This window comes from Panulirus ornatus, chromosome 73 (genome assembly GCF_036320965.1).
Source record: "Panulirus ornatus isolate Po-2019 chromosome 73, ASM3632096v1, whole genome shotgun sequence".
In the NCBI taxonomy this organism is placed as follows: Eukaryota; Metazoa; Arthropoda; class Malacostraca; order Decapoda; family Palinuridae; genus Panulirus; species Panulirus ornatus.
The window spans coordinates 922,936-938,264 of NC_092296.1; the positions used below are offsets into that span (position 1 = coordinate 922,936).

The following is a 15,329-nucleotide window of genomic DNA, read 5'->3' on the forward strand; positions in this document are numbered from 1 at the left end:
TTAAGTACAGTGCTTTATTTCGTAAGAATACAACAAAATGTATCATGACATTTTCCAGTTTTCCATACATTTCATGTGTGCCATTCATCTTCTTTGCTGCTTAGTATTGCATTACTTTCTTGTGCTCTATTTTTACCAAACAAGGCATTCTCCATCCCTGTCTGATGTATTGCCATTACTGGATGCAGAGCTGTCCGCAGTGACCAAAACAGTCCAGGAAACAACACCTCTTGTTGAGCCAACATTTGTTTCACACGATGACGTTCCTAGTACATGGTTAAAAAAAATATTATTACACACATCACACTAAATATTTAGTATCTATAGTGCACAAGTCATTTCCTGTATTAAAAGCTGAATACTCTAAGTGCTCACGTACTTTGAAATGGCTTTCTTACTAATCTGATAGTGTGGACTGTACAATTGAGTTCCTATTTTTGTGCTTGTGACCATGTAGTTTTTATGTTTCCTTGCTTTTTTCCTTAAGAGAGAGATTTTAATTTGATGAATTAAATGAAGATAAATGTGAGTAAAAGTAAAGTAATGGTGTTTGAAAGGAAACAGTGAAAGTATAATTTTTCAAAACCCTTTATAGAGAGAAGAAAGTGTACTAAATTGTCTTACATATATTGTGTATGTGTGTGGAAGAATGGAGGATGTGAGAGAATTAAGTATGTAGGTGTCTTAAGGGTAAGTTTGGTAATATAGGAGAGATAAGGGAGAGAGTAGTCCTTACATGGCTCCCTCACATACACCATTCCATGCATTCTTCCAATATTTCTCTCCCTCTAGTATTCTTCCACCCTATTTGCCCATGTCAGAGTGGTCTTCCTCTCACACCAACCCTTCAACAGTACTATTATAAATCTCCTTGTAAACTCTTAAGTCTTGCATTCTTTGCACATGCCCAGACCACCTCAAAGTATTGCGTTTCACTCATTCTACCACTCCATAATTCACACCAATTGCATTCCATATCATACCACTTCTTTCATACATCCATTCATTTCTTTCTCCATTCCCTGGAGTCACACCACATGCTCTTCTCGAACAGCTCATTTCCACGGCATGGATTCTTGACCTCTGCGACTCATTCCATGTCCATGTTTCGGTTGCACAGGTCATAGTTGGGAGGACTATGCTGTCTCTTAACCCTCTCTTCACTTCCACACTTACCCCTCTACCCTTCATTATTCCATTAAGGGACCTAGTGACTCTTCTACCTTGTACTGCTCCCTCCCTTATCTCTGCTTCCATGTAATCAAATTTATCTAAGACAGCTCCTAAATACTTAAATTCTCACCTCTTCCAGTCTTTCTCCCCCTCATATCCAAAGCAGAGTTTAGCACACTTCTTTCACTCTATATCGTTTTCCAAAATCTATACTTCCACTTTATTTCCTTTCAAACATATTAATTTTTTTGCATTTACCCTCAACAGCTTATGCTTATACACATCCTAAAACACAATTACAACTTTCTCCAACTCCTCTTCACTCTCTGCAAACAACGCAGTATGATCCATAAACAGGCTTGCCATTAGCCACCATATCTATCAGCCACACTCCATCTCTGCACCCCTTTTCCCTAGTTTTGCTTTCATCTCTCTTATCACTCCATCCATATATGTATTAACTATGGCAACATCAAACAGCCCTGCCTCACACCTACATGTTTACTGAAACTTTCTCAACTCTCCATCCACTCTTACACATGCACTTGCTCCTCTTTCACACCATCCAGCAGTTGTTCCCCTACCCCATATATCCGTAACACATCCAATAAAGCATTCCACTCGGCTTTTGTACTCTTTCTCCAGATGCATAAAAGCTGCATACAACTTCTTACCTTTTGCTACATACTTTTCCAGAGTCATCTTTACCACAAAAATTTGATCCATACATCCTATACCTTACCTAAAACCCCCTTGCTCTTCACTTATTCTGCATTCACTCAATTCAGTCACTCTATCAATCAACATTCTGGCATACACTTTTCCTGATATTGCCCTTCTTACCTCCCTTTTTACTATAAGTCCTTGCACTTGTATCATTTTCATTCCATCCTCCATACCCATGCATGTAATATCTTCTGCCTCCCCTTCTACATCTTTCCATCTTCCTTTCACTTCCTCCTTTTGATTGAGCAACTATCCTTCCTTCTCACATTAATACTTCCACTCTTACATCCACCTCTTTCCTTTTTCACCTCCTTCCAGTATAGTTTTTTATTATCCCAAAACTTTTTACCTAACTTCCAAAATCTTCATCTACTCTTTCTTTGCTTTCCTCTATCAGCTTCTTATCACTCCACTTTTATATTCTTTATATTCTTCCCTCCTCCTTTGCTGAACTTCCACTGGTACATTCCTATTGAGGAATCTACCATATGCCTTTTTCTTCTCTTCCACAGCATTTCTAATCTCTTCTGTCCAGCATGCACTGCCCTTTTTATTCCTACATCTCATGACCTTGCATCCAACTACTAATTTACATCCCTTAACAGTATTTGTCTGAACATTTTCAGCACCTCTTCACACATGACTGCATCTCTACATTCACTGCACTTCCATCTACGGTTTAAGTTACCTTTCTATCATATTCCTCCTTGCATTTTTTCTGATTCATCTTCCTGCTTGCCAACACTTTTTACCCTCCAATCTTCCTTATCACATTTCCACTTTTCCCTGATCCTTATCCCCACAAGAAATGCGAAATGGTCAGTTTCCAAAGAATCTTCTCACAACTCAAGCATCGGAGCATGGCCTTTCTCAATCTTTCATCCACTACCATACAGTCAATCAAAGTCTTTTGCTCTTCTTTTCCATGTATATCCGTGAATCATCTTGTGCTGAAAAGAGGCATTTGCATGGAATATATCCCTCTCAGCATAAATATCCACAAGATAACTTCCATTCTCATATACTCCAGGCACTCCAAATTTACCAACTATCTCATCAAGTTCATCACTTCCACTTTCACATTCAACCTTTTTGTACAGTCATTCAAATTTCTCCTAAAAAGTTTCATTTCATCCTTGCCTCATACAGTCTTCATATTTACAGGCAAATATATGTACATATACCAATGCATATTTCACAATCCCAATCTTTCTTTTCACCCACACCATTCTTGATCCATTCCATCCATGCTTTATAACACCCTCCCACACTAGTGATAGCAGAACTGCACATCCTTCTTTCCCTCTTCCCTGATAATTAATTTTCACTCATTCCCATCCATATACTTCTCCTTCCATGCCCTCCTATAACTTATATTCATCATTTCCATTATCACTCCACACACCCTGCCCAAAGATATGGATTTCCCCAATCCCCAGCACATCCAAGCTACAACTTATAAACTTTTCCACATGCTCCTTCCTCTTACCCTCACCACTCAAAAGTTAAAGCATGAAAACCTAACATCCAAAGAAGACAGACAAAAATTGACCCCATCCTTCAGGGATCCTACAGGCCACACCCTAAAAATTTGAACCAAACTGTATTTTGGGACATATATCATGGTTCTATAGTTTCAGAAAAAACTATCAATGGGAAGGTGGTGCACAAAATGAAAGTCCACACACAACAAAGAACCCATCTTGTCCATTTGAGAGATTTTGGACTAGTACCTACAAAATTAACTCTGGCCTATATACTGCAGAAAGTATCACTGTCCTAGAGTTTCATCCTAGTTTTAAAGGAGCTGGTCAATGGAAGATAACAAAAACTTGAGCAAAGGAGCAACAGATGAGAGACAAAAACTTGCTTCTTTCTCAGGGAGGCTGACCCCCATATATATCCTAGTGTATACCTTGGAAAATGAAAAAACAATATGGTTGTCCTTGTTTTCAGCAAAAAATAGCTGTATGTACCTAAAACAAATCAGCATTTTCCAAATAATCTCAAAATATATATGAAGTTCTCTTACCTTTGGTGCCTCAAAGCATGCAGGACAATTCTCAGGAATAACTGGGAGCTTCCTGGACTCGGCAAATCTTCTCAACTCTTTTTCTCGTACATACACAAAAGGACGAATAACTCGAAGATCACCTTCCCTAGAACCATGAGGAATAAGTACTAATCAAACATTATACCTCCAGATGAATTTTGTAGGAATCCCTCCTTCCTAAATTTTGGACTTAACCATACCTCAATAGAATGTTTTCTGTTCTCCTTCATTCATGTGTTAAGAGTATGTACACATTACAGCACACTCATATCTAATATTCTGTCGAAGGTTAGAGGTGCTTTAAAAAGGAATCAGATTCCTAAATACATGTACACATTTCCCTCCCTAAAAATGGATTCATTTAAAACAAATTCACTGAGGGTATTGATTGAGAGGGTGAAGGCATGTACAGAGCATCAGACTGTGGAGGAGTAGTGTGGTTTCAGAAGTGGTAGAGGATGTGTGGCTCAGGTGTTTGCTTTGATAAATCTTTCTTTTCTTTTCTTTCAAACTATTCGCCATTTCCCGCATTAGCGAGGTAGCGTTAAGAACAGAGGACTGGGCCTTTGAGGGAATACCCTCACCTGGCCCAATTCTCTGTTCCTTCTTTTGAAAAAAAAAAAAAAAAAAAAAAAAATGTATCTAAGAAATACTTAGAAAAGCAAATGGATTTGTATGTAGCATTTATGGATCTGGAGAAGGCATATGATAGAGTTGATAGAGATGCTCTGTGGAAAGCATTAAGAATATATGGTGGGATGTAAGTTGTCAGAAGCAGTGAAATGTTTTTACTGAGGATGTAAGGCATGTGTAATTGTAGGAAGAGAGGAAAGTGATTGGTTCTCAGTGAACGTTGGTTTAGGGCAGGGGTGTGTGATGTCTCCATGGTTGTTTAATTTGTTTATGGATGGGGTTGTTAGGGAGGTGAATGAAAGAGTTTTGGAAAGAGGGGCAAATATGCAGTCTGTTGTGGATGACAGAGCTTGGGAAGTGAGTCAGTTGTTCGCTGATGATACAACGCTGGTGGCTGATTAGGGTGAGAAACTGCAGAAGCTGGTGACGGAGTTTGGTAAAGTGTGAAAAAGAAGAAAGCTGAGAGTAAATGTGAATAAGAGCAAGGTTATTAGGTCCAGTAGGGTTGAGGGACAAGTCAATTGGGAGGTAAGTTTGAATGGAGAAAAACTGGAGGAAGTGACGTGTTTTAGATATCTGGGAGTAGATTTGCCAGCGGATGGAACCATGGAAGCAGAAGTGAATCATAGTGTGGGGGAGGGGGGCGAAAGTTCGTAGCGTTGAAAAATGTGTGGAAGTCGAGAACATTATCTTGGAAACCAAAAATGGGTATGTTTGAGGGAACAGTGGTTCCAACAATGTTATATGGTTGCGAGGCTTGGGCTATAGATAGAGTTGTGTGGAGGAGGGAGGATGTGCTGGAAATGAGATGTTTGTGGTGTCACAATATGTGGTGTGAAGTGGTTTGATCGAGTAAGTAATAAAAGGGTAAGAGAGATGTGTGGTAATAAAAAGAGTGTGGTTGAGAGAGCAGAAGAGGGTGTTTTGAAATGGATTGGTCACATGGAGAGAATGAGTGAGGAAAGATTGACCAAGAGGATATATGTGTCAGAGGTGGAGGGAACGAGGAGAAGTGGGAGACCAAATTGGAGGTGGAAAGATGGAGTGAAAAAGATTTTGAGTGATCAGGGCCTGAACATGAAGGAGGGTGAAAGGCGTGCAAGGAATAGAGTGAATTGAAACGATGTGGTATACCGGGGTCGACGTGCTGTCAGTGGATTGAACCAGAGCATGTGAAGTCTGGGGTAAACCATGGAAAGTTTTGTGGGGCCTGGATGTGGAAAGGGAGCTGTGGTTTCGGTGCATTATACATGACAGCTAGAGACTGAGTGTGAACGAATGTGGCCTTTGTTGCCTTTCCCTAGCGCTACCTCGTGCACATGCAGGGGGAGAGGGTTTCCATTTCATGTGTAGCGGGTGGCAATGGGAATGAATAAGGGTAGACAGTATGAATTATGTACATGTGTATATATATGTCTGTGTGTATATATATGTATACATTGAGATGTATAGATACGTATATGGGCTGAGTGTGGACGTGTATGTATATACATGTGTATGTGAGTGGGTTCAGCCATTCTTTCGTCTGTTTCCTTGCGCTACCTCGCTAATGTGGGAGACAGCGACAAAGTATAATAAATAAAAATAAATAATTATCAATAAATATTCAATAAGTTAAAGGTGTGGTTTGCAGTTGAACAGTTAAGTACTGATATGTATCACACATCTCATACTGTGGTTATCAAAATAAATCATGCTAGGCATGGCCTACTACCTGCCTGTTTGTGGAAAGATGTTCTTTGCACCAAATATATAGGAATGCTGAGAAAAATAAAATCACTGTGAATCAGAAAAGCTAATTATCAGCCAAGATTACAATTAGAGTGAGGAATCTATTCAGAGAAAAAAAAAAGAAGTAAAGAAGTCCTACAGCAGTGCCATTAGGAATTCCAACCACTCACTTTACTTTATAATGAGCCTTCATTGTGCACAGTCTTCCATTGTGAAACACAGACATCATGAAACTCTCTGCTAAATCATCTAGATGTTGCCCAAATGCTAAAACATTGTATCCCTCACGTCGGGCAGCAGAATAGATTCTGCCACGCTTCATTCTTGAGCAAAAGCTGCAGATAGAGTTCAAGTTTTCCAAATCTGCAGCCTGCCTTAAGATATCTGAAACACAAATTAATTCAGTACTCATATTCTTATCTATGCTTTCTACTTAGCTGTAACATATACTGAACTGAACAGAATAAAAAATTTCGGTCTGTTTCTTTGGTGCATTTACAATACACAGTACCAAGAACTTTCCATACTTCGGTGTGATTTACCCTACGTTATTTATATATTTATTTATTTTGCTTTGTCGCTGTCTCCCATGTTAGCGAGGTACCGCAAGGAAACAGATGAAAGAATGGCCCAACCCACCCATATACACATGTATATACATACACGTCCACACACGCAAATATACATACCTATACATCTCAATGTACACATATATATACACACACAGACATATACATATATACACATGTACATAATTCATACTGTCTGCCTTTATTTTTTCCCATCGCCACCTCGCCACACATGGAATAACAACCCCCTCCCCCCTCATGTGTGCGAGGTAGCGCTAGGAAAAGACAACAAAGGCCCCATTCATTCACACTCACCGTCTCTAGCTGTCATGTAATAATGCACCGAAACCACAGCTCCCTTTCCACATCCAGGCCCCACAGAACTTTCCATGGTTTACCCCAGACGCTTCACATGCCCTGGTTCAATCCATTGACAGCATGTCGACCCCGGTATACCACATCGTTCCAATTCACTCTATTCCTTGCCCGCCTTTCACCCTCCTGCATGTTCAGGCCCCGATCACTCAAAATCTTTTTCACTCCATCTTTCCACCTCCAATTTGGTCTCCCACTCCTCCTCATTCCCTCCACCTCTGACACATGTATCCTCTTGGTCAATCTTTCCTCATTCATTCCCTCCATGTGACCAAACCATTTCAAAACACCCTCTTCTGCTCTCTCAACCACACTCTTTTTATTTCCACACATCTCTCTTACCCTTACATTACTTACTTGATCAAACCACCTCACACCACATATTGTCCTCAAACATCTCATTTCCAGCACATCCACCCTCCTGCGCACAACTCTATCCAAAGCCCATGCCTTGCAGCCATACAACATTGTTGGAACCGTACCCATTTTTGCTTTCCGAGATAATGTTCTTGACTTCCAAACATTCTTCAAGGCTCCCAGAATTTTCGCCCCCTCCCCCACCCTATGATTCACTTCCGCTTCCATGGTTCCATCCGCTGCCAGATTCACTCCCAGATATCTAAAACACTTTACTTCCTCCAGTTTTTCTCCATTCAAACTTACCTCCCAATTGACTTGACCCTCAACACTACTGTACCTAATAACCTTGCTCTTATTCACATTTACTCTTTAACTTTCTTCTCTCACACACTTTACCAAACTCAGTCACCAGCTTCTGCAGTTTCTCACATGAATCAGCCACCAGCGCTGTATCATCAGCGAACAACAACTGACTCACTTCCCAAGCTCTCTCATCCACAACAGACTGCATACTTGCCCCTCTTTCCAAAACTCTTGCATTCACCTCCCTAACAACCCCATCCATAAACAAATTAAACAACCATGGAGACATCACACACCCCTGCTGCAAACCTACATTCACTGAGAACCAATCACTTTCCTCTCTTCCTACACGTACACATGCCTTACATCCTCCATAAAAACTTTTCACTGCTTCTAACAACTTGCCTCCCACACCATATATTCTTAATACCCTCCACAGAGCATCTCTATCAACTCTTATCATATGCCTTCTCCAGATCCATAAATGCTACATACAAATCCATTTGTTTTCTAAGTATTTCTCACATACATTCTTCAAAGCAAACACCTGATCCACACATCCTCTACCACTTCTGAAACCACACTGCTCTTTCCCAATCTGATGCTCTGTACATGCCTTCAACCTCTCAATCAATACCCTCTCATATAATTTACAAGGAATACTCAACAAACTTATACCTCTGTAATATGAGCACTCACTCTTATCCCCTTTGCCTTTGTACAATGGCACTATGCAAGCATTCCGCCAATCCTCAGACACCTCACCATGAATCACACATACATTAAATAACCTTACCAAGCAGTCAAGATTACAGTCGCCCCCTTTTTTAATAAATTCCACTACAATACCATCCAAACCTGCTGCCTTGCCAGCTTTCATCTTCCGCAAAGCTTTTACTACCTCTTCTCTGTTTACCAAATCATTTTCCCTAACACTCTCACTTTGCACACCACCTCGACCAAAACACCCAATATCTGCCACTCTATCATCAAACATATTCAACAAACCTTCAAAATACTCACTCCATCTCCTTCTCACATCACCACTACTTATCACCTCCCCATTAGCCCCCTTCACTGAAGTTCCCATTTGCTCCCCTGTCTTATGCACTTTATTTACCTCCTTCCAAAACATCTTTTTATTCTCCCTAAAATTTAATGATACTCTCTCACCCCAACTCTCATTTGCCCTCTTTATTTTATTCTCCCTAAAATTAAATGATACTCTCTCACCCCAACTCTCATTTGCCCTCTTCATTTATTCTATTTATTTAATTATTTTGCTTTGTCGCTGTCTCTCGCGTTAGCGAGGTAGTGCAAGGATACAGACGAAAGAAATGGCTCAACCCACCCACATACATGTCCACAAACGCAAATATACATACCTATACATCTCAACGTATACATATGTATACAAACACAGACGTATACATATATACACATGTACATAATTCATACTGTCTGTCTTTATTCATTCCCATCGCCACCCCAACACACATGAAATAACAACCCCCTCCCCCCAAATGTGTGCGAGGTAGCACTAGGAAAAGACAACAAAGGCCACATATGTTCACACTTAGTCTCTAGCTGTCATGGAATAATGCACCCAAACCACAGCTCCCTTTCCACATCCAGGCCCCACAGAACTTTCCATGGTTTACCCCAGACAATTCACATGCCGTGGTTCAATCCATTGACAGCACGTTGACCCCAGTATACCACATCGTTCCAATTCACTCTATTCCTTGCACGCATTTCACCCTCCTTCATGTTCAGGCCCCGATCACTCAAAATCTTTTTCACCCCATCTTTCCATCTCCAATTTGGTCTCCCACTTCTCGTTCCCTCCACCTCTGACACATATATCCTCTTGGTCAATCTTTCCTCACTCATTCTCTCCATGTGACCAAACCATTTCAAAACACCCTCTTCTGCTCTCTCAACCACACTCTTTTTATTACCACACATCTCTCCTACCCTATTATTACTTACTCGATCAAACCATCTCACACCACATATTGTCCTCAAACATCTCATTTCCAGCACATCCACCGTCCTCTGCACAACTCTATCTATAGCCCACGCCTCGCAACCATATAACATAGTTGGAACCTCTATTCCTTCAAACATACTCATTTTTGCTTCCGTGATAATGTTCTTGACTACCACACATTCTTCAACGCTCCCAGAACTTTCGTCCCCTCCCCCACCCTATGATTCACTTCCATTTCCATGGTCCCATCTGCTGCCAAATCCACTCCCAGATATCTAAAACACTTCACTTCCTCCAGTTTTTCTCCATTCAAACTTACCTCCCAGTTGACTTGTCCCTCAACACTACTGTACCTAATAACCTTGCTCTTATTCACATTTACTCTTAACTTTCTTCTTTCACACACTTTACCAAACTCAGTCACCAGCTTCTGCAGTTTCTCACCCTAATCAGCCACCAGCGTTGTATCATCAGCGAACAACAACTGACTCACTTCCCAAGCTCTCTCATCCACAAAAGACTGCATACTTGCCCCTCTTTCCAAAACTCTTGCATTCACCTCCCTAACAACCCCATCCATAAACAAATTAAACAGCCATGGAGACATCACACACCCCTGCTGCAAACCTACATTCACTGAGAACCGATCACTTTCCTTTCTTCCTACATGTACACATGCCTTACATCCTCGATAAAAACTTTTCACTGCTTCTAACACCTTGCCTCCCACACCATATATTCTTAGTACCTTCCACAGAGCATCTCTATCAACTCTATCATATACCTTCTCCAGATCCATAAATGCTACATACAAATCCATTTGCTTTTCTAAGTATTTCTCACATACATTCTTCAAAGCAAACACCTGATCCACACATCCTCTACCACTTCTGAAGCCACACTGCTCTTCCCCAATCTGATGCTGTGTACCTGCCTTCACCCTCTCAATCAATACCCTCCCATATAATTTACCAGGAATACTCAACAAACTTATACCTCTGTAATTTGAGCACTCACTCTCATCCCCTTTGCCTTTGTACAATGGCACTATGCAAGCATTCCGCCAATCCTCAGGCACCTCACCATGAGTCATACATACATTAAATAACCTTACCAACCAGTCAACAATACAGTCACTCCCTTTTTTAGTAAATTCCACTGCAATACCATCCAAACCTCTGCCTTGCCGGCTTTCATCTTTCGCAAAGCTTTTACTACCTCTTCTCTGTTTACCAAATCATTTTCCCTAACCCTCTCACTTTGCACACCACCTCGACCAAAACACCCTATATCTGCCACTCTATCATCAAACACATTCAACAAACCTTCAAAATACTCACCCCATCTCCTTCTCACATCACCACTACTTGTTATCACCTCCCCATTAGCCCCCTTCACTGAAGTTCCCATTTGCTCCCTTGTCTTATGCACTTTATTTACCTCCTTCCAAAACACCTTTTTATTCTCCCTAAAATTTAATGATACTCTCTCACCCTAACTCTCATTTGCCCTCTTTTTCACCTCTTGCACCTTTCTCTTGACCTCCTGCCTCTTTCTTTTATACATCTCCCAGTCATTTGCATTATTTCCCTGCAAAAATCGTCCAAATGCCTCTCTCTTCTCATTCACTAATAATCTTACTTCTTCATCCCACCACTCACTACCCTTTCTCATCTACCCATCTCCCATGCTTCTCATGCCACTAGCAACTTTTACGCAAGCCATCACTGCTTCCCTAAATACATTCCATTCCTCCCCCACTCCCCTTACCTCCTTTGTTCTCACCTTTTTCCATTCAGTACTCATTCTCTCCTGGTACCTCCTCACACAAGTCTCCTTCCCAAGCTCACTTACTCTCACCACTCTCTTCACCCCAACATTCTTCTTTACTGAATACCTCTACAAATCTTCACTTTCGCCTCCACAAGATAATGATCAGACATCCCTCCAGTTGCACCTCTCAGCACATTAACATTCAAAAGTCTCTTTTTCGTGCACCTATCAATTAATGTGTAATCCAATAATGCTCTCTGGCCATCTCTCCTACTTACATATGTATACTTATGTATATCTCTTTTTAAACCAGGTATTCCCAATCACCAATCCTTTTTCAGCACATAAATCCACAAGCTCCTCACCATTTCCATTTACAACACTGAACACCCCATGTACACCAATTATTCCCTCAACTGCCACGTTACTCACCTTTGCATTCAAATCACCCATCACTATAACCCGGTCTCGTGCATCAAAACTACTAACACACTCTCTCAGCTGCTCCCAAAACACTTGCCTCTCATGATCTTTCTTCTCATGCCCAGGAGCATATGCACCAATAATCACCCATCTCTCTCCATCCACTTCCAGTTTTACCCATATCAATCTAGTTTACTTTCTTACACTCTGTCACATAGTCCCGCCACTCCTCTTTCAGGAGTAGTCCTACTCCTTCCCTTGCTCTTGTCCTCTCACTAACCCCTGACTTTAATCCCAAGACACTCCCAAACCACTCTTCCCCTTTACCCTTGAGCTTCGTTTCACTCTGAGCCAAAACATCCAGGTTCCTTTCCTCAAACATACTACTTATCTCTCTTTTTTTCTCATCTTGGTTAGATCCACACACATTTAGACACCCCAATATGAGCCTTCGAGGAGGATGAGCCCTCCCCGCGTGACTCCTTCTTCTGTTTCCCCTTTTAGAAGGTTAAAATACAAGGAGGGGAGGGTTTCCCGCCCCCCGCTCCCGTCCCCTTTAGTCGCCTTCTACGACATGTGAGGAATGCGTGGGAAGTATTCTTTCTCCCCTATCCCCAAGGATAGGGGAGAAAGTATATGTATATATGCATATTTGGGAATTTATGTATACATATGTGTATGGGTCATTCCTTGTTTGTTTCCTGGTGCTACCTTGCAGACATGGGTAACAGTGATTAAATTTTTTTTTTTTTTTCCAAAAGAAGGAACAGAGAATTGGGCCAGGTGAGGGTATTCCCTCAAAGGCCCAGTCCTTTGTTCTTAACACTACCTTGCTAATGCGGGAAATGGCGAATAGTTTGAAAGAAAGAAAGAAAGAAAAAGTAAATATAGCTATTTATAAACATCAGGCAGAAGCATTAGGTAGAAGTAGGTTGTTATAATAGGTAGAAGTAGTCAGGACGAAAATTAGGTAGGAGTTTATGGAAACTCCACTAAAGTTCCCTTCTGACAGTGTCCTGTTGAGGGTGAGGCACTAAAGGTTAAGAAGGTGGCACTGGAGTTATACTCTTTTGCTATGACCACCCCCCCTTGAGGAGGTGACGTATGGAACGGACATTAGAGATAAAGATGAACAGATAGAGAGATAGCAATTAAGGAAAGGAAATGAGAGTTGAGTAAAAGTCCAAAGACTATGAAAAGAGTACAAGTCTAAGCAAAAGGACGATACAGAAGCTGAAAGGGTAAGAACAATTATTATCCTTTCTACCAAGATAAAGGAAAAGTTTTGTTTTTAAGTATAAGTAAACACAAGTGCATGTTTTGAGGCACGCTTCTACAAAACATAAGTTGAATCTGGAAGCTATAAAGCATTCAGTCTTTGGGGGTTAGTTTAGTTATCACTCTGTCAGTATAGTTTGGAATCTTTCAAATAAGCCTACATTAAATAATTCACTGGTCTTACAAAACCACTGTACAACTACCTTGTTTCTGTCAAGTTATACATTCATATTTGCCTCAGTTGAAATTATCTTCTTCACTTAGAGCACCTACCCTGTTGTTCATAAAAGTAAGGAACACCTAGGCTTGCCAGATAAGGGACGAGTGGCCTTGGGTCATATGATGCACTCATTGGATCCACTGTTACTGCACCTAGGGTAAATTTGATCCCCCTAGCTTTGGTATAAAATTGATACTGTCGGAGCGTGTGCAGAAGAGAGAGAGAATCCTTTCCACCAGATAAGCAGACTAAAACATGATCACCATCTTGTATCATACCAAACTCCTGAAGAGCCTGAAAGTCAAAGAGGTAAATGAATCTCCAATATGTGACTTTTGTAATGCTGCCAGATATTCACCTATTTTCATCGTCAATTTCTTTTGCATTCTGATGCTAAATAAGTCTACTTGGAGAAGAATCTTAAATTTGGGTATGGATACAATTACAACCCTTGGTATATTAAGAAAGGATAATCCTGAAAGTAGTGACTATAAGGTAAATAGTGAAAACAGCATTAATTGCATTCTGAAAATAGTACAGTGTTCCCTATATTTACCTAACCTTGTTCATTATTCATCAGCTACTACCATTTTTTTCTTAATATAATTCAAGCAAATAAAAGACTAATAAAAGATTCCCTCCCTAATCCAGATTGCTATCTTTTCTTTTTGCCTTACCTTAACAAAGTATCAGTGGGCCAAGAGTAGTGTCAAACAAAAAACTTACTTCAATAGTTGGATTGAATACGTTCTTCGGAGGAGAATGCCATTTATTTTGCACTAAAATATTTCTTAACGGAAGTGCATCATCCCTCTTAATGAAACATTTTAGGTCTTCACATACTACTTTTGGCTTTTTCTTTAGAGTAATACTGTTTTCCAAGGAATTTGATTTATATGATTTTTCATCACCAGTTTTCTCAATGTCTTTCCATTTTTCTGGAGAAATATCTCCCTCTGTAGTAAAACCATTTGTGGTACAACTCTCATTCAAAGTAGCAGTGCCATCTTTTACACTAGAATTTACATCAGGTTCATTTCTTAGGGCAACACTTTTGATATACTCATGCATATTAGAGGATGAATCATCATGCTGCTGCATGTCACATTTTGACATACTAATTCTTTCATCATCAGATCTCTTATTCTCTATCATTTCGACTTGTAAGGTATCCGTTCTTGAATCATTTTCAATTGTTACCGTATCTTTACAATGCTTATAAGTCCTTTCTTCATCACTGTCATTTTCATAACTCTGAATGCCACTGATAACTTTGTCTGACACATATGTATGTTTAAGACTCTCTGTAGGTTGCCATATGAAGTCTGGCCTCCCAAATAATTCAGAATCCTTCAAAGGATACTTCAAAGGGGTGAAAGGAGGGCAAGTACTGATATTGCAAGGTGAAGATGAAGTGCTCAGTTGAAGAATATGCTGTGCTTCACTTGGAAGTAAGAACCATCTTAATTCAGCTGCTTCATCTTGAAATAGGATAGTGTCCTCTGGAAGTTGCCGCTTTTGAGATGCCTGAAACATAAGTAGGTGAATGATAGTATTGAAATAAACTGGCAGTAAGCACATACCATAAATGATTATACATTACACATAATGATACAAAAGTGAAGCAGAGCCTTCTCTCATTTTCCAGCTTAAGATAAAACACAGTAATCTCCAATCAAAAAATATACAAAATCCCAAAGGTAGGTAGTAGTTGGTAGG

The 15,329-nt window shown here is 40.3% G+C and overlaps 1 protein-coding gene across 5 annotated transcripts in view; it reads right to left on the reverse strand.

Moving 5' to 3' along the window:
- LOC139748348 (uncharacterized) overlaps window positions 1-15,329 on the reverse strand; it is a 32,494-nt gene continuing 17,165 nt past the window's right edge. For 4 of the 5 annotated variants that reach the window (XM_071661420.1, XM_071661421.1, XM_071661422.1 and 1 more), the window contains exons 11-15: window positions 14,337-15,137; window positions 13,664-13,904; window positions 6,487-6,700; window positions 3,932-4,058; window positions 1-266 (exon numbers count right to left, since the gene is read on the reverse strand). In XM_071661420.1, the coding sequence (XP_071517521.1) occupies window positions 72-266; window positions 3,932-4,058; window positions 6,487-6,700; window positions 13,664-13,904; window positions 14,337-15,137 (1,578 nt within the window). In that variant the 3' untranslated portion in view covers window positions 1-71. The remainder of the gene's footprint in view (window positions 267-3,931; window positions 4,059-6,486; window positions 6,701-13,663; window positions 13,905-14,336; window positions 15,138-15,329) is intronic. The other variant, XR_011712641.1, reaches the window with a different exon arrangement.